This window comes from Cervus canadensis, chromosome 24 (genome assembly GCF_019320065.1).
Source record: "Cervus canadensis isolate Bull #8, Minnesota chromosome 24, ASM1932006v1, whole genome shotgun sequence".
Classification (NCBI taxonomy): Eukaryota; Metazoa; Chordata; class Mammalia; order Artiodactyla; family Cervidae; genus Cervus; species Cervus canadensis.
The window spans coordinates 9731228-9753936 of NC_057409.1; the positions used below are offsets into that span (position 1 = coordinate 9731228).

At 49.9% G+C, this 22709-nt stretch overlaps 2 protein-coding genes and 1 non-coding gene across 3 annotated transcripts in view; 1 reads left to right on the forward strand and 2 right to left on the reverse strand.

Annotated features, from left to right (window-relative positions):
- The window catches only part of SLC9A1 (solute carrier family 9 member A1), a 50965-nt gene extending 39079 nt beyond the window's left edge, over positions 1–11886 (reverse strand). Inside the window, exon 1 of the mRNA XM_043444968.1 lies at positions 10724–11886. Coding sequence (XP_043300903.1) covers positions 10724–11075 — 352 coding nt within the window. The 5' untranslated portion in view covers positions 11076–11886. The remainder of the gene's footprint in view (positions 1–10723) is intronic.
- Positions 11887–14470: 2584 nt separating this feature from the next.
- TRNAE-UUC lies at positions 14471–14542 on the reverse strand. Its single transcript has one exon. It is a non-coding gene; the product is annotated as a tRNA-Glu (tRNA).
- Positions 14543–21035: 6493 nt separating this feature from the next.
- LOC122426218 (profilin-1-like) lies at positions 21036–21881 on the forward strand. The gene has a single exon (XM_043444969.1). It carries the CDS (start codon positions 21195–21197, stop codon positions 21615–21617), a length of 423 nt encoding a protein of 140 aa, XP_043300904.1. The 5' UTR covers positions 21036–21194; the 3' UTR covers positions 21618–21881.
- The last annotated feature ends 828 nt before the right edge of the window (positions 21882–22709 follow it).

Genomic DNA, 22709 nt, shown 5'->3' on the forward strand with positions numbered 1-22709 from the left:
ATTCACGTGATGCTGGGCACATCCTCTCTGCACCTTAATGGGGAGATGAGAGGACTGGATCAAAACATCTCCAGTTCCCCTTTGGGTCCGGGGGCCATAGGCTATGATTAGGTTCTTTCTACCTCTAATATCTCTAATATTCTCTATTTTCACTCCCAGAATCAGGGTCAGAGCAGGAGGTGGCAGCCCTCAGTCCAAGAAACAGCAGAGGCCAATCGAGACTGCCTAGTGGTATACCTCCAAAGCTTATCCCCTTCAGAGGCAGGGCCTTGCTTCTACTGCCTCCAAGGTAGCTGTTTCACCTAACAGAGCCTCAGAGGACTGTCTGGGCCTTGGCTGCTTAAAACAGAAAAACAGCAGGAGGCCTGAGTTACCTCCCAGGGTATAAGCTGAGCTCACCCTGGAAACCCAGAAGACCAGGGGGCAGAATGAACCTAGTACCTTGCCTGCCTACACAGGGCAAGGGGGGTCTCTCTCATCTGCTTTGATCCCCAGTCCAAAAAAGCTTTTCTCTACTTTACAGAGTCATTTTCCCTCTCTTCTCCCAGGACACAGCTTGCTTATTCTGACGGGGTTCATTCCCCTTGCCTAGAAGGAGTTCTGCAGTTCCCCAGGCAAACCCCACTGAGGACAGAATTAACTACCACTTCTGGTGGCTCAGACGGTAAGGAATCTGCCTGCAATGCAGGAGACCTGGCTTTGATCCCTGGGTCAGGAAGATTCCCTGGAGAAGGAAATGGTTACCCACTCCAGTATTCTTGCCTGGAGAATTCCATGGCCAGAGAAGCCTGGTAGGCTACAGTCCATGGAGTCGCAAAGAATCAGATGCAACTGAGCAACTAACACATACTCATCCGAGGAAAGTCCTCTACCTGTCTTCAGATTCCCACAGGTCAAAGAGTCAAAAGCTCTTAATGTTTCTGGTGGGGGCGGGGTGGGGGGCAGGGAATAGATCCTGTTGATATCTGTGGCTACTATGGGCTTTCTTCCTCTGATAAAAACACATAAATATTTGTAGACTATTTTGGGGTCTATGGGGTAGACTATTTTGGGGTACCATGGGCTCCCCAAACTCCATCAAGGACTCAGAAAGACTCTTTAGAAGCCTAGATACTAGAAGAAAAGCAGGTCTCTCAGTCCCTTCTCCCACCTAAGCCAGGATCTCTTCTAACAGCAAGTCTCTCGTCTTCAACTGGCCCACTGCTCAAGATCACCTCCTCCAGGGAGCCTTCCCTCATCTCTTCTCCTATCTGAGCCCCTCAGCATCTCAGCCAGAGCCACACAAGTTCCTACCTGTGCTTTCTTCCCAAGTAAGAGAGTTGGCTCTCTGTGGACCCATTTATTTAACCCATAACCCTGAACCAGAGTTGGAGATGACCATGATCATGAACATGAGAATTCTATGCTTTGAAGCCAGGGCTCATGACAGCAGTGGACCATTCCCCAAAACAACAGGGCTGTGGAAATCTCCCTCCGAGAGCCAGTCTGCCCAGGTCTCACCAGAGAAGGGGCTCCCCTGGGATGACTGCCTTTCCTACTGGAATGTCCCAGACAGCCTTTCAGCAACTGAAACCGGCAGACAGGGAAACTAAGGCCCAGGAAAGCAAAATGACATGCCACAGATCAATATTCATAGAAAGAGGTGGAGCTAAGACTAGACCCAGTCCCTGATTCCAAGCCTAGAGCTCTTTTCCTTACACAATTGGCTTTATAAAAACTAAATCTGGGGGATTCCCTGGTGGCTCAGTGGTAAAGAATCTGCCTGCCAATGCAGGAGACATGGGTTTGATCCCTGGTCTGGGAAGATCCCACGTGCCACGGAGCAACTAAGCCCATGAGCCTAGTCTCTAGAGCCCAGGAACCACAACTACTCGAGCCCGCATGATGCAACTACTGAAGTCCGCCTGCTCTAGAGCCTGTGATCTGCACAACGAGAAAAGCCACAGCAATAAGAAGCCTGTGTGCTGCAGCTGGAGAGCAGCCCCCACTTGCTGCAACTAGAGAGAAGCCTGCACAGCAATGAAGACCCAGCACAGCCAAAAATAAATAACAAATTTTTAAAAATACACTTTAAAAAAAAGCTAGATTTGTCCTCACACTCCCACACTCATACGTGCATGAGAGTTTCTGAAGAGGTGCACAAGAAAGTTAACAGGGGTAACCTCTGGGGAGAGTGATAGTGGAGGGGGTCAGAGAAGGGGGGAGGCTAACATTTACCTTAATACCCTTCTCTACTGCTGGGTTTTACTTTTGTTTGTTTTGTTTTACCATGAATGTGTTTTATGTATTCAAATTGTAAAAATAAATCTGCCACCGAATGGAGATTCTGGCCCCAGCCCACCTCCAACACACAGATAGAAACAAAGGGAAGCCATAAATCCTCCTGTCTGGGTAAACTATAAATTAGAGAGACGGACTTTTTGCATAGTTTATGGCCACTGGTCTCATTAATTCACAGTCATGGTGCGGTTGATGACTTAAGGAATCTTACCGGGAAAAGCTAAATTCAATTAGGGCTCTTGGCGGCTCCCTGAGGAAGCTCTGTTATCTCGCTTTTACTTACACAAATTGAGGGCAAACCAAATGGATCCAGACTCTCCCAGAGAGACCCCACCCAGCTCAGAGAGGATGCCCTTGCAGACCCTCCATTAGCACGAAGCAGAGGGAGATGGGAGAGGCGGGGGGAGGCACTTCCACGCAGGCTGGCTGACGCCTGACATCCCTCTGTGTCAGGTGGGTCTCCTGTCTGCCTCAAACGCTTCCCATGGACACTATCTCTACACGGAAGTCAGTCATACACTCACTTGTCCCCTCAGATCTTTCGGAGCCCATCTTCCATGCCAGGCACAGAGGAGAAAGCAAACGAAGGCTTTGCCCTCAACGGGCTGACATTCTAGTCTGGAATCACATACTAAGAATAGCTCTTCCTGTCCTGCCTGCTTCCCTAATTCTTCTCCATCTTCAAGACTGGCTCGAGTTCCCCCTCCTCTGAGAAGCCTTCCCTAACCATCTGTGCCCTCGGGACTGCCTGTTCCCTCTGAATTTTGCCTCCGCCAGGAGTCTGCCCAGCTCTCCGCCCAGCTCTCAGCACAGAGAGACCATTTCTTCAGGCAGACTGGAAGCTCCCGGTGAGCCGGGCCTGGGTCTCCCACTCTTCCTGGTTCCCTGATGGGCCGCCAAGCTCAGAGCCTGCTGGTCGGTTTCAGCTCATTTCCCTCTACGACCTCAGCTGGAACAGACGAATTAATTAGCCGCCCTCAGTCGTGGCTGGCCAGCCCGAGGCCAGAGCCTCCATGAGTTTGTCTGGCACACAGAAGTGCTATGTAAGTGTTAGCTGCTTCTTATTTTGGTGAACTCATAGACTCTGCTGGTGCACGTCTGTGATATCACCTCTTTGCCTTCCGTGACCTGGTCTCAAATAGGCCCAGCGCTGTGGAAGGGCCAGTCTGGGCTTAGGGGGCAAGTGTCCCCCGCAAGGGGCTGGGAAGGGGACTAGGGAAGGAATAGGACTTCTGAATCTCGCTCGGAGCTGCTTAAGGACGCTATCTTTTCAGGAAAGCGCTTGCCTGGGTAATTTGGGGAAACTCCAGGCTCTCATCAAGTCAGTATCAGAACTCAGGGGTCACATCTGACCTAACAGACCCCCAAACTGGCCTCATGTGTTGATAGAACTTTAGGGGGGAAGGAAATGCAGTCAGCACGATCTCAGGGAAGGGGGTGAGGGCAGCCCACTGATCCGAGCCCAACTCAAAACCTAGTTCAGTTAAAATTAGATTAGCCTATAAGATTAAAAATACCCACATGTAATCACGGGCCGCCTTAAAGTACCAGTTGATGTTTGTCGGCATCTAAAGAGATGGTCGGGCCCAGCGCGGTGTGTGCAGACAACCTTGGGGAGACGTGTCTGACTCAGACGTTTGCAGGGGGAGTGAGCGCTGCAGAAGGAGGCCCACACAGGCGATGGATGACTCAGGGATAACCCAGGTCCTGGGTTTGCTGAGTGAGCCTTCTCTGCCCACCACGGGAGGAAAGGGGGGCGGCGGGGACAGGAGGAGGGAGGGAGGGAGGCAGGCCTGCCAGCCAGCTGCGCACAGGCTGGCATTCCCGAAGGGAGCCCAGGTCCCTCCCTTGTTTCTGAATGCTATCACCTCCGAGAAGGCCTATTTGCTTCATAGTGAGGCTTTGCGGGGGAGGGGGGCGCACAGTTTTACACCCCCCCCCACCCACCCAAGAAGTGATCCACAGAGAGCAGCCAAGACTTGAAATGCCTTTATTCCCTCCCTATTTTAAAATGATCATGGGAAAAAGAAAACTTTTGAACTGAAAGGGAATCAGGGCATGATGATAAAAGAACACAAGCTCCAAAGTCACACAGATCTGGGCTTCAACCCCAGTGCTTTCCAAGTGGGCAATATCTGACACAGTGTCTCAAACAGGAGCTTGATATGTGACTGCTCACATAATTAACAAGTATTTAACATAAACACTTCACACACTCACACCCTTTCTTCATACAAATACTAGGCATGTGTGAGGGATCAAGGACTTGGAGTTGAGGTGGCCTGGGCTCCAGAACAACCCAAACCACCATGCTCCTTTAGCCCTTCCTTCCTCCAAGAGGAAACTGTCCCTCCTGTCAACCGTTCAGGTTACCAACAGGGATGTGTCTGGTCATCTGCTCTAGTTAAAGCCTCTTGGGACCTCCGGTCTCCCTTTGTCTTCGCAATGACCTGACCAAGCAGAAAAGAGGACAGGGCCTTGGGTTATAAGTCCGGGGACTGAGTCCTTACTTGTTAAGTGACCCCCCTGAGGTTTCCTTGGATGTAAAATGAGAATATCAATACCACCTGCGAGGGACTTCCCTGGTGATCCAGTGGCTAGGACTCCGTGCTTCCAATGCAAGGGGTCTGGGTTCGATCCCTGGTCAGGGCACTAGATCTCGCATGTCGCAAGTAAGAATTTCCATTGCACAACGAAAACTGAAGCTCCCTGTGTGTGGCAACTAAGACCCAGTGCAGCCAAATAAATAAATAAATATTAGCAAAAACAAAAGCACCACCTGCTATTCTAGCCCACAGGACCATTGAGAAGATCAGAATAGTGTATATGCAAGTGCTTTGGAAACAAGTTACAATACTAATGAGAAGTAGTACTAAACTCCACTTGCCTTAAAGGGCTAAAGACAATCGTGCCACCTGCTCTCAACACAGAGGCTGCCTCTCAGGAGACCCTGCTGGGCCCCAAGGGTGACCCAAAGCAGCTCAGCACCCTTTCCACCCAGAGGCAGGAGATGGTAATCACAAGGTTAGCCACCCCTGCTGGCAAAAGGAAACAACCCTCTAAGTGGTCCTCCCCTGTCCAAGCAGGGGAGAAGCAAGCTGGGTCAGACCACTGAGAGAGCAGAGAGATGGCAGGCAGGGTCGCGAGCAGAAGACAAGCGATAGGTCCAGCCTGGCTGCGGGATTCAGGTGCACAAACACAGGCTCATGGGGCCAGAGGATGCTGGCACAGAACCCCAGTGGCTTTCTTAGTGGAGGGAGAGAGCTCCTGCCATCAACAATCGCCAGCCCCGAAGGCGTGAGAGCTCAGTCACTACGTCATGTCCTACTCTGCAATCCCATGAGCTGTAGCTCGCCAGGCTCCTCTGTCCTTGGGATCTCCCAGGCAAGAATACTGGAGTAGGTTGCCATTTCCTTCTCCAGGGGATCTTTCTGACCCAAGGATCGAACCCGCGTCTCCTGCATTGGCAGGCAGATCCTTTACCATTGAGCCACCTAGGAAGCCGCCAGCTCCGACAGGGAGTACTAAAATCCCCACTAGCAGGTGCGGGGAGCTGGGCAGCTACTCCCTGCAGAGCATGGGCATCTGCTGAGGGGAACGTGAGGGCGGGAGACGCAGCTGTACCCTGAGAGGAGGCTGTGCCATGACTCAAACAGAGAACGGCAGCTCCACATCACAGCAGATAACCCCTCTGAGCTGTTTCCTCATCTGCGAAACAGAGATAGCCTTTATCTCATCCGATTTTAGTAAGAATTAAAAGAGATTACTTCTGGAAAGTGCCTGACATCACTCTGCAGATACTCAATAAATGGTAATTCTTTTTAAAACACACAGCCCCCCAACAGAAGAGATGTCACAGGGCAGGCTAGGCCGGACGCCAAAGTTGTGGATAAACAATAAGGGATAGGGCTTTGGGGGAGAAATGAAAGCAACGGCTGTGGGCTGGAGTGGCCTGGGAAGACTGCCCAAAGGGGAGGAACCTGAACAGGCCCTGAAAAGCCGCCACAGCACTGGGCTCCACGCTGGGCACCCCACGTTCAGCCTCTGCATCGATCCTGGAAGACAGAGATGGCATCCTCATCCTTCTGATGAGGCAAGTCAGGTTCAGAGACACCAGGTACCTGGTCACGCAGGTACCAGGGGCAGAGCCCCGACTTTGAGACCTTGTCTGTCCTTCCCACCAGAACCGGAGGGGCAGCCGCCGCGCGGGGCAGGACGGAGAGGAGAGGGGCACCTCGTGGGGGCTCAGCTGAGTGAAGTCCAGGCCACACGACCAGCTGAGGCCCTCCACGTGCCCTGGCGCCTGGGGACCCAGGTCCCTACCTGAACCTTCCTCCCAGGCCCCAGCTGACCTCCCCACACTGTCCCGCAGGTATTCTGCTGTTTCTTCCCAAAGAGAAAAAGGTCACCTTTTCGTTTTTGGAGAGTTCCACCTGGGCTTCTAGGGACAGTTTCAAGGTGACCTTTAGGTTGTTCCTCTCTCCTTCTGAGAAGTGAGAGAAGGGAGTTCTAGTCTTACACAGGAAACTAGCTGTTGGGTCTGATATCCACACTTGTGAACTGGGCAATAATGACCCCCATCTCCCCTCCTCACAGACCTGTTCTGAGGAGGACATGGCAGGACGCACTGTGCAAAAACCAAAACCAAGAAAAGCTATAAGATGTGAAGGGACAAAAGAAGGCTTTTTTTTTTTTTTTTTTTTGTCTGTGGTCAGGAGACCAGTTGAATACCTGCTTCACGGGCTGCCAGGAGCTGGACATGGGTAAATAACTGTGTGGGGTGCCAGCAGAGAGCTGGGTTACAGTGAGGCGCTCCCTTGAAACACACGCAGGACTGGGAGCCAGGTAAACAGAGAGACAAAGCAGGATTCATGCAGGGTCCAAACCCCAGTGTGGGGTGGGGTGGGATGCGGAGTGGTCCTACCCAGGGCTTGGAGTCGTTCTCGAAGTTCTCCCAATGGGCTCACCCCCCGCCCACATCACTAGGCCCTCCCCACGAAGAAAAGGCAAGAACCCCTGACTGTCAGAGACAGAGAAGAGGCCCGAGAAGGGAAGAGGCTTGCCCCACGTCACCCACTGAGTCACTCAGAAAGAACCCAGAAGCATCTACTCCAGAACTTCAGCTCTAGGGCCTTCCCCGGGAGGTCCAGGGACTAAGACTCTGTGCTTCCACTGCAGGAGGCACCGGTTCAATTCCTGGTCGGGAACTAAGATTCCACATGCTGCACCTGTGAGGCCAAAAGAATTTTTTTTTCATAGCATCACTTTATTATTATTTTTAAATTTATTTATTTATTTTAATTGGAGGCTAATTACTTTACAGTATTATTGTGGTTTTTGCCATACATTGACATGAATCAGCCATGGGTGATGATCTCCCTGGTGAAGAATTTTTTTTTAATCTTCGGCTCTAACGCTATCTGCCCTAGGCTGGTATCTACCTGAGGCTCTGTTCCACGACCAGAACAAGAGTGTGAACTGCACACAGAACTTTCTGTTCTTAAAGGAGGGGTAACGGGCAAGGGAAGCAGCTGTCACAGATGACAGAATGAGGCCTCCAACAGGGCGCCTACCTACGCTGGGGCTCTGAGAGAAGAGGCAAGACCCCAAGATGAACTCCAAAGCTCCAGAGTGTAGTAGAAAGGGAGCATGGCCTCAGTCCCTCAAGTCCACCCCCGCTCCCGGTGTCAGCTGGTACCACATCCCTTCCCCACAGGACCTGCTAAAGCAAAAGGAAGAATAAAGTCGGTGGGACTGAGTTTCAGTCCTTCCTGAAACCTGAAGGAAGGGCTCCTGGTGGCAGCCTAGGCCGAGAGATCTGTAATCCTCCAGCCTCCGAGGAAGGCATTTACCTGAGGCGGTTAAACTACCAACAGGGGTGACTGAACCTCACTGAGCGCTTCCTGTAAGCACAAAGGCAGCTTTACGTGCGTTAATTTCTGTCATTACCACGTCACGAGCTCTATAACTGGATACTAGTATTTCCCCCTTTTTATACTTGAGAAAACAGAGTCAGAGAGGGTAAGGGGCAGAGTGGTGCCAACCTCAGTTCAACACTGCAAAGGGGCCGGGGGAGTGCCCTGGCGGCCTGGCAGAGTGGTTAGGATTCCGGGCTTTGACTGCCACAGCCTCGGTTCAGTCCCTGGTTGGCGAACTGAGATCTCTCAAGTTGTGTGGCCAAAAAACAAACAGCCAAACAAAAAGGGGGAAATGGGCTTTCACTTTCTGCCACCTGAACTGGGACGCTTAAGATCACCTTTCTCTCTACTCTCTTCGCCAGGATGGCCAGATGCGAGGGTACCCCTGTTTCTAGCGAGGCAGAAAAACGTCTTGTCAAAGCAGAGACACAGTCTTTCGCAACTGCAAAGGCCCTCAGAGATCATATCCAGCATCCTCACTTTTACAATTAGAAAACTATGGCCCAAGGTTGAATGACTTGCCAGGGTTACCCAAGTCAGTGGAATGGCAAAAACGTCAGACCTGGAAGAAGCCACAAAGATCAACTGACAAGTGAGTGGAGAGGCGTCACTGGCCCAAGGTCACAAGGGAGACGGGACAAAAAGCCAAGTTTCCTAACTTCTAGGCTGACACCCGTGTCACGACACCACCTCTGCCAACTGCCCGGGGTCCCCGCACAGTTTTGGTGGGGACAAATCAGGCCAAACCTGGTCCCATTGGGACCGGAGTCAGGCCTGCAGGGACAAACTCCTGACTGTCCAGAGTAGGACCTTAGTGGTCACACTGTTGACCCACCAGAAGTCACCGAGACACACCGGGAGTGCACTAGCCCCCCCTGCGCCCCCCCACACCCTAACACAATGCCAGGTGCAGCTGGGAGGTGACAGGGTTGGAGCGAGGAGGAGGGCAATTTATAAATAGTGCCTGTGAGGCCTCTTCCTAGTCTCACACAGGCAAATGACACATCAGTCACTTCAGCTTCTTACAACAAATTAGGACACAGGGGCTTCAGGATTCAATGGATATGGTCAAATTTAGAGATTCTTGCCGGTTTCACAGGTGAGTGAGACCTGCAGAAAAAAGCCCAGTTTGTTCAAGGTCATGTATTTGTCAGAAACAGTTCACATGACTCCCCTTGCCCCGGCCTTGATTTTTTTCCGGGCTGCCATCAGGGGATAGGTGGTGATGGCCCAGCCCCATATACAAGCCTGCCACTGTCACAGCACCAAAGCCCTGAATCAGGAGGCCAGCTCCTAGATCCGTCACGACAGAAGCACCCGAGCCCTCCTGCAGCATGTCCCGGAGCCTGCCTCATTCCAGCCTGGCATCGCCCTCAGCTCCCGCATGTCCTTGGGAGAGCTGCAAGGCTTCCTGCCAAGAATCACAAACTCTCCAAACCCAAACCAGCGGAGTCCCAGGCCCTCGTGCCTTCCACAGCTGGCTGGGGGCAAAAAAGGCAAAGGCGGATGTCAAAGCCCCCCAGGACACCACTTCCAGGGACTTCTGGGTTGGGCAGGCTCTGGGGAGCTCCAGCAGCATCTGGAGCATCTGTCATCTGGAGCATCTCTAGCATCTATCACCCAGCAGAAGTGCTCAGACCTAGCAGGGAGACAAGCCTCTGGAGAAGAACCACTTTTCTGTTTCCTTCTTCCAAAAATAACATTTCAAAGTCACTTCATATCAGAACATCCTGAGGTCCACCCGTCCATCTCCCACCGGCCGAGTAGCAGGCAGGCCACCATGACTGGCCGGCCTGGACAGCACTTTGAGACACAGCAGGGTGCAACCTGGAGGTGAGCTTGACCCTCCTCCACTCTCCCTCCCCCGCCTCAAACCAGACTTCAGGAATTCCCAAGGCCCCCTGTCCCATAAACTGTATAAAGAATGGCATTCCCGGGCAGGAAACTGACTCAGGGGCTCCTGACCAGCCTGGGCAGGCAGAACTGACTGATAACACTCCAGGGACGAAGGAAGGAAGGTGAGAATACAGTGATGCCTCATCTTCCACCACACCTGTAAGTCTCCAGCACACGCATTCCCCAACGCTACCCAAACTCCTTAGGCAAACCAAGTAGAAAGATCCTCTGTCCTGGAATAGCCTTCCATGAAGCATGTAATTACACTGGTGGCTGGTGACAGAGCAGACTGTGTCACTTGCTGAAGACACGCCTGTCTCACACACACACAGCTGGGCGCCTGGCTCCAGAGGAGACCTGCCAGGCCTGGGAGCCTCGCTGAAGGTACCTAGGGCCAGAAGCATCCTCCAGTCCTGCTCTCTCCGGTGAACAATACCCAGCTCCCGCGCTTCCGCGTGACGAGGCCGCAGAGCTCAAGTTTGAGAAGCATCAAGATGGCCAGATGGAGGCTGCCTACTATACAGGAGCAGTCCAGACCCTCATTCCTGGGCAGCTTCAAGTGGTAACGACTGGCAACAGGCTCATCAGCTAGGTGACAGCGGAAGCATCGGGGGGCGAGGTGGACTTACCTATCTTCATGAGGCAGGCCAGTAGGATCCACAGGGCGATTTCAAAGGGTGTGCGCACGTGTTGGTAGTCGATGCCCAGGACTGGAAAGGCCTTTCGAGCCTTTGGGCTGTGTTCAGCGAAGGAATGGTTAACAGGGCGGCTCTCGGGGGCCAGCTCCGGTGGGGCGGTGGTGACATCCCCAATCGAGCGTTCCCGGGGCGGCTCGGAGCCTCTGATGGTGCTGGCGGTAGGGCTGGGCTGGAGGCCATGGCTTCTGAGAACGGGTAGCAGCCCCACCAAGGCTACCACCACGAGCAACGAAGGGAAGATTCGAGGCGGAGGGAGGCCACTGGCGCCAGACCACAGAAGCATCCCGCTGCTTATCCCCCCGACCCTTAGCAAAATGAGAGTAAGACCTGGGACATAGGTAGCAAGGGGTCAGCAGGAGGGGGCAAGAGAGACTGCGGGAGTCTCTAGGCAAAGTTCATGTTTGAGAGATGTGTTTTTGTGGAAGCAGCCCTCTGGAGGTGGAAAGAAAGCTGGGTTCCCGATCTAGAACGCCAAACTGGGGAAGAGGGACCAAGACCCAGTTAGGGCCATAAGAGGAGACCAAAAGGTTTGGAACTCCAGGCCTGGGAAAGGGGGTGGGGGAGGGGAGAGGCGGCACCCTAGGGACAGAGGAAGAAATAGGATGCGGGTGGACCTCAGGCAAGGAAAAGGAAGGCGGGGACCCTCTGCTAAGAAAAGTGGCTAAGCTACTGGGACTCTTGTTAAGGGAAGGAGCAGAGAGCCTGAGCTAAAAGAAGGGGATCGAAGGGGGTGGGACCCAGTCCAGGAAAAGAAGAAAGGGAGCTGAGAGCCCAGGCTGCGAGGAAGGAGTGAAGCCGGATAGCGGCCGGGAGCTTCCCCACCCAAAGAAGGACCGGGGTGCAGGCGCGCCGGGCTGAGATTCCGGGGAAATGGAGGGAGGCGGAAGGCGGAGGCAGGCGGCCTGGAGAAAGGGCGCCTTGGCGCGGGCTGGGGGCGGCTCGCGGTGGGCCAGCAGCGAAACGCCCCTCCTTGCGGCCCCGGCGCGGTGCTGCGCTGCGCCCCGGCCCAGCTTCAGTTCCTCCGCGTCCAGCTCCACTTCCAGTTGCAGCCCCGGCCCTGGCACCGGCGGCGGCTGACTGCTGTCTACTGAGCTCAGTACTGCCACTTATAGGCACCAGCGAGCAGCCGGCGCTGCGGGCTAGAAGGACCTGTCAGTGCCCGCGCGATGCAGCGACCCCTGCCGCCGAGGAAAGGAAGTATCGCGTCGAAAGAGAAGGGAAGAGTTAAAGATGGCCAAAAAAGTCCAGCATCTACAGAGATTCTAACTAAAAAGGGTAAAATGCTCTGCTAATTACAAAGCGCGTTCACATGCACGTTCACAGTCTCATGGAGACTTCCAAGTAAAAGTGAATGATGTATTATTGTCTTAGACATTTAGTTGCCATGTGAGCTTGAGCAAATTACTTAACCTCTCTGTTCCACAGCTATCTCATCTGAAAAAGTGGAGATAACAGGAGTACCTATACCCGCTAATGCTGCTGTAGTAAAGTATGTTGTGTTAGTGGCTCAGTCGAGCCCGACTCTTTACAACCCCACGGACTGCAGCCCACCAGTCTCCTCTGTCCATGGGATTCTCCAGGCAAGGATGCTGGAGTGGGTTGCCATTTCCTTCTCCAGGGGATCTTCCCAAGCCAGGGATAGAGCCCTGGCCTCCCACACCACAGGCAGAGTCTTTACCGACTGAGCTACCAGGGAAGCCAGTAGTAAAGTATATGTGATGACTCAATGAGATAATCTATGTCAAGTGTCTAGAATGGAGCCCAGGACGTGGAACCATGATTATACTTCCAGCTTTGCAGGTGAAGAAACAGGCCAAGACAGTTCCTTGGCTAGTATGAAAATAGTTATGTTGATTTTCTAGGACCGCTGTAACAAAGTTCCACAAACTGAGTGGCTTAAAGAATAGAAATTTATTGTCTCATATCCTGGAGGTTAGAGGCCTGAAGTCAAGGAGTCAGCAGAAGGACTTCTGAGGGTTCTGAGGAAGAGTCTCTTCCAAGTATCTCTCCTAGCTTCTGGTGCTCCATGATAACACCAGTCTTCACTTGGTGATCTCCTTGGGCCTCTGTCTCTGGGTCCAGGATTTCCTCTTTTTATAAGGTTTCCAGTCACACTGGATTAGGGGCCCACTCTAAAGACCTATTGGGCTTCTCTGGTGGCTCAGATGGTAAAGAATCTGCCTGCAATGCAGAAGACCCCAGGTCGATCCCTGGGTCGGGAAGACCCCCTGGAGAAGGGCATGGCTACCCACTCCAATATTCTTGCCTGGAGAATACCATGGACAGAGGAGCCTGGCAGGCTACAATCCATGGGGTTGCAAAGAGTCGGACACGACTGAGTGACTAACACACACACACACACTAAAGACTTCATCTTAGTTTGATCATCTTCAATAACCCTGTTTTCAAATAAGTCCACATTCACAGGTTCTGGGGGTTAGAAACCGTATCTTTGCAGAGGACACAATTCAACCCACGGCAGGAGTGGTACTGAGATTTGAATGTATATGTAATTGTGTATTGATTGGAATTGGTAAGATTCAAGTGATCATGGCTGTACACTGGAATCCTTGGAAAGTCATGAAAAACTACCGCTGCCTGGGACCTTCAGAGGTTTGTATCCAGAGCCCAAGCATGGTGGACAGCTTTTCAAAAGATTCCCCAGGTGATTCTAGTGTACGGCTAGGATTGAAGACTATTGAAATTACTGAAATGCCATCCCTGTTTTTCAGAAGAGTAAATCAAGGCCAAGGAAGTTGAAGTGATTACCTTGAGATCACAAAATGATTTCAAAGGGGCTCAGTTCAGTTTAGCAACTGTTTATGGGCTTCTTGACAAGGATTTGTGTTAGGCTTTGGCAACACAGACGTAATGGGGAGGAAGGAGGCGGCAGTGGTTGGGAGGGGGCACAAAATGGGCACAGCAAGGGCTTCTAGGGGCTGATACTGTTCCCTTCCTTTCTTTTTTGGGTGGTGGATACAAAGGTTATACTGTGATAACGCGCTGAGTGCTCATGATCTGTGCACTTTTCATAAGACATGCTCTCCTTTCTCAAGAAGGTATATTCAAATGATACAAGAGTGATGTGATTGTAACTGAAGGTGCCAACGTTAAACTGATTCTCGGTACTTCACATCCTCCTGGCACAAGTCCAGCTACTTGTGAGATGACAGAAGAGCCCAGAAGAGCCTTCAGAGAAAGTCAAGGGCTTTGTGTCACCTGACAGCGGATGAAAAGATAACATCAGCTATAATGGAAATAACCAAAGAGAAGAAAAGCATTTGGGGCAAGGATGAGAATAATGACGTTATGCCTCACAACGGTTCAGTCCTGTATAGTTTACACCCAAGTGCTCCAGGTTTTTCAATGTACCAAGCCCTGGTGCTCAATGAGTAGTAGCCATTATTCTCATTTCCATTTTACAGATGGAAAAAAAATGAAGATTTAAACATAAAGCCATTTGGCCAAGATAACACAGCTGTTAGATAATAGATCCAGGATTTAAGTTAGTTTTCTAGCATCTTAATCCAGAGCTCTTTCAAAACACCACAGGTTCAATATAGCAAAAAGAAGGGCAAATGTGGGGTTAGTGGAGAGACTTTATGCAGGTGACATGGAGAGGGAACCCTGAGACCTTCCAGCTTTTTTCCCCATGCCACACAGCTTGCAGGATCTCAGTTCCCTGACCAGGGCTTGAACCTGGGCTGCAACAGTGAAAGTGCCAAATCCTCACCACTAGACCATCAGGGAACTCCCAGTTCTTTCCAGTCTTGAGGGCAACATTCAATGGTACGCTCTGATCCTCCTCACTCTCTGACTCATCACTCCAGTCCTCAGTCAGTCCTTGGGTACCAGCCTGGGAAGTAGCAAATCCTGTGAGGACCAGGAATTACCTCAGGAGAAGACTCTGGAGAGTCCCTTGGACTGCAAGGAGATCCAACCAGTCCATCCTAAAGGAAATCAGTCCTAAATATTAATTGGAAGGACTGATGCTAAAGCTGAAACTCCCAACACTTTGGCCACCTGATGCGAAAAACTTACTTATTTGAAAAGACCCTGATGCTGGGAAAAATTGAAGGCAGGAGGAGAAGGGGATGACAGAGGATGAGATGGTTGGATGGCATCACCGACTCAATGGACATGGGTTTGAGTAAACTCCAGCAGTTGGTGATGGATAGGGAGGCCTGGCGTGCTGCAGTCCATGGGGTTGCAAAAAGTTGGACACAACTGAGTGACTGAACTGAACTGAGATCTTCCGAAGCCTGGAGAAGGTTGTACCAACACGACAGTGCCAAGAAAGAGCCCTTGGGGAAAACCACCCAGGACAACCAAGGCCCATCCTGGACCAGGCAGTATAACGCGAAAGTTAAGAATCTAGCCAGATTTTGGGCTTCCCTGGTGGTATAGTGGTTAAAATCTGCCTGCCAATGCAGGGGACACCGGTTCCAAGCCTGGTCTGGAAAGATCCCACATGCTGAGGAGCAACTAAGCCCATGTGCCACAACTGCTGAAGCTCGTAGGCCTAGACTCTATGCTCTGCAACAAGAGAAGCCACCACAGTGAGGAGCCCATGCACAGCAACGAAGAGTAGCCCCTGCTCGCCACAACTAGAGAAAGCCCGAGAACAGCAACCAAGACCCAGTGCGGGCAAAAATACAATACATATATCTTGTAAAAATAATAATAATAATCTAGCCATATTGTCTGGGTTCAGAACCCCCCATCACCACTCAGTAGTTAGAAGACCTTGGGTAAGTCAGTCAACCTCCCTGTTTCACAGTTTCTTCCTCCATCACATGCAGGCAACAACAGTGCAAGTCTCATGGGGCTGTTATAAGATCTTAGCCAATGTATGTGTGGAACTCAGGGCAGCACACAGCAGTACCACTTACATTTACCATCTGTATCTTCATTTACACGTACTGAGGGCCTCAAATGTAGACTTTTGGTGTTAGGGCCACATGAAGTTACACATTCAGACACAGAAATTCAGGCTAGAAAAAAATGCCTTCACATCTGAGAAAGTGATCATCAGACCACGACCCTTGTGGCATGTTATGAGTTTAATAATTTTTTTAAATTATATGAACTAAACAGACATTTCTCCAAAGAAGACAGACAGATGGCCAACAAACACATGAAAAGATGCTCAACATCACTCATTATCAGAGAAATGCAAATCAAAACCACAATGAGGTACCATTACATGCCAGTCAGGATGGCTGCTATCCAAAAGTCTACAAGTAATAAATGCTGGAGAGGTTGTGGAGAAAAGGGAACCCTCTTACACTGTTCGTGGGAATGCAAACTAGTACAGCCACTAGGGAGAACAGTGTGGAGAATCCTTAAAAAACTGGAAATAGAACTGCCATATGACCCAACAATCCCACTGCTGGGCACACACAGCGAGGAAACCAGAACTGAAAGAGTGTACCCGAATGTTCATCATGGCACTATTTATAATAGCCTGGACATGGAAGCAACCTAGATGTCCCTCAGCAGATGAATGGATAAGAAAGCTGTGGTACATACACACAATGGAATCTTACTCAGCCATTAAAAGGAATACATTTGAATCAGTTCTAATGAGGTGGGTGAAACTGGAGCATTAATTATACAGAGTGAAGTAAGCCAGAAAGAAAAACACCAATACAGTATACTAACGCATATATATGGAATTTAGAAAGATGGTAACCATAACCGTGTATGCGAGACAGCAAAAGAGACACAGATGTATTGAACAGTCTTTTGGACTCTGTGGGAGAGGGCGAGGGTGGGATGATATGGGAGAATGGCAATGAAACATGTAAATTATCATATGTGAAACAAATCACCGGTCCAGGTTCGATACATGATACAGGGTGCTCAGGGCTGATGCACTGGGATGACCCAGAGGGATGGGATGGGGAAAGAGGTGGGAGGGGGGTTCAGGATGGGGAACACATGTACACCCATGGAGGATTCAAGTCAATGTATGGCAAAACCAATACAATGTAAAGTAAAATAAATAAATAATAAATTAAAAAAAAAATAAATGATAATAATAATAGTAATTTTAGATAAATTATATTGTTGTGTATTCTGCATGTTAAAAGCATGATCTTGTTAAAAGAAAGAAAGTGAAGCTGCTCAGTCATGTCTGACCCTTTGTGACCCCATGGACTGTAGCCTGCCAGGCTTCTCTATCCATGGGATTTTCCAGGCAAGAACACTGGAGTGGGTTGCCATTTCCTTCTCCAGGGGATCTTCCTAACCCAGGGATCAAACTCAGGTCTTCCACATTGCAGACAGACTCCTTGCTGTCTGAGCACCAAGGAAGTCTATCTTGTTAAAGGTCATCAGTTAATATATGCTGCAATACTTGTAACCCCATTTTGGCAAGTCCTCATTTTGTTACCGTTGCTGGCTCACATTGCTTTTGACTCACAGGGGCCGTGTCTCTGCAGACTCCTCCCCTGCAGATCCAGAACCATCTCTAGATGCCTGGCCCTGGGCGGCATCTCCCCTTGTTTAGGCCATGTCTGTCCCTCTGTGTCCCTCCTTGAATCCTTTTGGTAAAAGTGATGGGAACTTGGGCCTACTCCATCACATCCCTCAAGCCTTTCCCCACATCCTCCTTCTGCTTGTCCAGTCTACCTTGACCCCAGGGGACATGGGGTCAATCCCTGATCCAGGAACTAAGATCCCACGTGCCCAAATTAAGATCCAGCAAAGCCAAATAAAATTTAATGGGAATTTTGTGGAATTGCTATAGCTATGACAGATAAGTAGCAAACAACGTGTCATACTTGGAAAAGATCCTCTGGGCCACTTACTAGCAGTACATCATGAGGAAGTCACTTTGTCTCTGTCACTCAGTTTATTCATGTATATAAAAGGGGGGTGAGGTCTGAATATATGCCTTGAAGGTTAGTGCAAAGATTACATAGTTGATATATTAATACGCAAAGCTCAGTTTCTTACACATTGTTGGCACCCGGTAACTGAGTTCATTTCCTTCTTTCCTTTGTGTATAACATCACAGCCCTGCAAGGCCCCCTTCTTCCATCACTCACTCCACTCCAGCCATACGGCCCCCTTGCTATTTCTCACACAGTGCCAACCACACTTCTCTCAGTGCCTTAGTGCTTGCTGCTCCTTCTGCCTGGAATACTCTTCTCTAGCTCTCCACTTGGTCCACTCCATCACGTCCCTCCACAAAACCCTCCACATCCCATCACATCCACAAATCCTACTCAGCGCGGCCTGCATGTGTGTTAGTCACTCACTTGGGTCTGACTCCTTCCCACCCCATGGACTGTATAGCCTACCAGGCTCCTCTGCCCTTGGAATTCTCCAGGCAAGAATACTGGAGTGAGTTGCCATTCCCTTCTCCAGGGGATCTCCCCAAACCAGGGATCGAACCTGGGTCTCCATGGCAGGTGGATTTTTTACTGTTTGAGTCAACGTGGCCTACTACATGCAAACTGTAACTAATAATGACCGTTTCCCCAGCCTGATCACTGCTACTACTACCACTCAGGCCCAGCCCTCATTCTGCTGCTTTTTTTTTCTTTTTTCCCATAGCAATTTTCACATTCTCATATACGGTATAATAAATCTACTTACTATATTTATTGTTTACTACCATTACCTCCTTAGGTTGCAAACTCCAGGAAGGCAAAAGAGGCTGAATGAATGAATGAGCAAATGACATTATTTGCACATGAGAAAACCAAGTTCCAAGGGGAGACTCACTTGTGGCCACAGAGCTGGGAATAAGGGGAATCAGGTATGCATTCAAGTCTGTCTGACTCTGAAGTCTAAGTTTTTCCCACTTCTTTGGGCTAATGACCACCATGAAGATACATTGCGCCCTAGGCAACCAGGAGAGAGTTGGTAACAAGGTAGAATTTGTGATTGAGTGATTGGCTTTGAAGCTAAATTCTTTTTTTCAGGTATTTGTTTATTTATTTGACCACTCCAGGTCTTAGTTTTGGGACGTGAGATCTTTAGTGATAGCATGTGGGATCTAGTTCCTGGACCAGGGATTAAAGCCAGGCTCCCTGCATTGGGAGCTTGGAGTCTTAGCTATTGGACCACCAGGGAAGTCCCTTAAGCTAAATTCTTAATTCACTCAATAAACTTTTCGCACCTACTATGTGCAAGTCCTTGTGCTTCCTGCTGTGGGAGACTGGACAATGAAATGAACCTGAAACTCTTATATCCACTCCCAGACCAGAAAGTCCTCTGGGCACCTCATCTCCACAGGTACTAAACACAGCCCCAACCGTTCCCTGAACTTGCTGCCACTCCACCTTCCCAGGTACGGATTGCTTAGCCCTGCTGGAGACGTTAGGATTTAGTAAGCCAGAGGAGAAAGGCCCAGGGGTTGAATTTTCTTGAGTGCCCTTGGAAGATTTTGATGCAGGTGGTCCTGTCCATACTTTAGAAAACTCTGGCCTGAATGGCTAAAGGAAAAATTTTTATTGTTCCCACACCCTCCGCACAGTTTTCAGGGAGAACTTTCTGAGCCATGCCCCTCCCCCCACAGCATGCTTGACATGGCACTCAGAGGCCTTCATACCTTCAGGCCCTCACACATTTTTCCCAGCTCTAATTATTTATGTATTGTAATTAATTAATTTATTCATTGGACTGCAGAGGGTTTTTGTTGCTGCACGCAGGCTTTGTCTAGCTGTGGTGAGCCAGGGGCTATTCTCTGTTTGCAGTGTGCGGGCTTCTCACTGCGGTGGCGTCTCTTGTTGCCTAAGCATGGGCTCTAGGCGTGTGGGCTGCAGTAGCTGTGGCACATGGGCTTAGTTGCTCTGCAGCATGTGGACTCTTCCCAGACCAGGGATCAAACCCATGTCCCCTCATTGGCAGGTGGATTCTTAACCACTGGACCACCAAGGAGTGTGTGTGTGTTAGTTGCTCAGGCATGTCCGAGTCTTTGCAACTCCAGTGACTGTAGCCCGCCAGGCTCCTCTGTCCATGGAATTCTCCAGGCAAGAATACTGGAGTGGGTTGCCATGCCCTCCTCCAGGGGATCTTCTTGACTCAGGAATCAAATCTGGGTCTTCTGCATTGGCAGGCAGATTCTTTACCATCTGAGCCACCAGGGAAGTGAAGTGAAGTGAAGTCGCTCAGTCGTGTCCAACTCTTTGCGACCCCATGGACTGTAGCCTACCAGGATCCTCAGTCCATGGGATTTTCCAGGCAAGAGTACTAGAGTGGGTTGCCATTTCCTTCTCCAGAGCTACCAGGGAAGTCCCCTCTAATTATTTTTAAGAGGGATTTTCCAGGTGGTCCTGTGGTTAAGATTCTGTGGGAATTGTAAGTGTAAAGATAATATAGCAAATATCAAAACATTCACCTTTCTGAATTATCAGCTGTTACAGTTTGTTCCATTTGCCTTCACTTTTTTTTAAGGGATATCTGTACTATTTCATAAAATTTTAATGTCTCTTTGAACCTTCACTGACAAGGTTATATACAAGATTATATTATAAGAATGTAGTATCATCCCGGTGGTCCAGTGGCTAAAACTCTGTGCTCCCAGTGGATAGGGCTCAGGTACCATCCATGCTCAGGGAACTGGATCCCACATGCTGAAATTAAAAGAGCCCACATACCACAACTGGCATAGCCAAATAAATGAATAAGTAAAAAAAAAAAAAGAAGAAGAAGAAGAATGTAATGCAGGATTTCCTGGTGATTAAATCTCAGTGCTTCCAACGCAGAGGGCATGGGTTTGATCCCTGGTAGGGGAACTAAGACCCCACAGGACACATGGCAAAATAAAACACAAGTAATGTACATCAATCTCTACCAATGACAGGAAACCTTATGATGAATGTGATGCATTATTTTGACACATTAACGCACTGCTGTTCACCTCACACTTCCTTCCAGCTGTGGTCAAACACTTGAGAGAGTTGTCTATACTGCCTGCATTATTTCTCTTCTCTCAGACTCTCAAATCTGATCCAATTAGGTTTTAACCTCCACATACTCTACATAAAGCCACTCTTGTCAATATTACTAATGACCGCTGTAGGGAAAGAAAAATCTCTTCTTCTGCCCCCAAATCTCTTCCTATAGCCATGCAGCTGGGGCTGCATAAGTTAGATTAGCCAAAGACAGGCTAATAAGAGAAAAACAAATAGAAGTTCATAAACATGTGCATCATATACCCAGAGATGAATAACTCAAAGATTTAATTAGACCTTGGGCTGACATAACATCTTAGCAAAAGAATGAAATTTTAGGAAGTGGCGGTGCGAGGGCTGCTGCACAGCTAGCAGAGCCGCGGTCCGGACGGCAGCGCGTGCCCCAAGCTCTTCGTCTTCCCCCGCCCGCCAGCCCGAGCCCAGCCCGCGGCCCCAGCAGCAGCCCCGAGAGCAGCCCCAATAGCAGCGCCATGGCCGGGTGGAACGCCTACATCGACAACCTCATGGCGGACGGGACCTGTCAGGACACAGCCATCGTGGGCTATAAGGACTCGCCCTCCGTCTGGGCCGCCGTCCCCGGCAAGACCTTCGTCAACATCACGCCTGCTGAGGTCGGTATCCTGGTTGGCAAAGACCGGTCAAGTTTTTTCGTGAACGGGCTAACGCTTGGGGGCCAGAAATGTTCTGTGATCCGGGACTCACTGCTGCAGAACGGAGAATTTACCATGGATCTTCGTACCAAGAGCACCGGTGGAGCCCCAACCTTCAATATCACTGTCACCATGACTGCCAAGACGCTAGTCCTGCTGATGGGCAAAGAAGGTGTCCACGGCGGTATGATCAACAAGAAATGTTATGAAATGGCTTCTCACCTGCGGCGTTCCCAGTACTGACCTCGTCTGGCCCTCCCCTCACCACTCCCCACTGCTTTTGCACCCCTCTCCTTCCCACACACATACATACACCATTTTTATTTTTTGGGCCATTACCTCACACCCCTTATTGCTGCCAAAACCACATGGGCTGGGGGCCCGGGCTAGATGGACAGACACCCCCTGCCCCCAACCCATACCCCTCCTGTGTGTGGTTGGACAATTTTTTTGTTTTTTGGGTTTTTTTTCTGAATAAAAAAGATTCTACTAACAAAAAAAAAAAAAGAATGAAATTTTTAGAGATATGACACTAGGAAGGAAAAAGACCTGACTCTAGGAGCAGGTAAAGAATCCACCTGAAATGCGGGAAACCGGGGTTCGATCCCTGGGCTGGGAAGATCCCCTTGAGAAGGTAAAGGCGATCTACTCCATTATTGTGGCCTGGAGAATTCCACCGACTGTATAGTCCATGGGGTTGCAAAGAGTCGGACACGACTGAGCAACTTTCACTGCTGCTGCTGCTAAGTCGCTTCAGTCGTGTCCGACTCTGTGTGACCCCATAGACGGCAACCCACCAGGCTCCTCTCTCCATGGAATTCTCTAGGCAAGAGTACTGGAGTGGGTTGCTATTTCCTTCTCCAGGCAACTTTCACTAGGGGCAGCAAATTGTGGGAAGGCAAATCAGAGGAAATGATGGTAGATAAAGGATAGTCAGTAAAGTTTCTTATATATTGGGTTGGCCAAAAAAAGTTTATTTGGGCTTTTATGGAAAAATGGGAACAAAATTCTGGGCCAACCCAATAAATTTCTCTGGAGCTGTCTCTAGACTGATAAGGGTCTAAAGTTTTTTGATGATTAACTTCTGTCCCTCCTGGTAGAGACAGGAGTTGGGACACCTTTATGAATGTGTGTCCTGCTTTTATTCAAATGAGGATATAGGGTAGAGAGACTTTCCTCTATCTGCCTCATCTCAATTGCCTTTAGCTCAAAACAATCTTTGTGCCAAAGTGGCATATTTGGGGATGGCACGTTTTGCCACCCAGCACCTCCGTGATGCTTGATCAAACGGTCATTTCTCAGTCCTCATCTTTCTTTCCCTATTGGCAGCCTTCA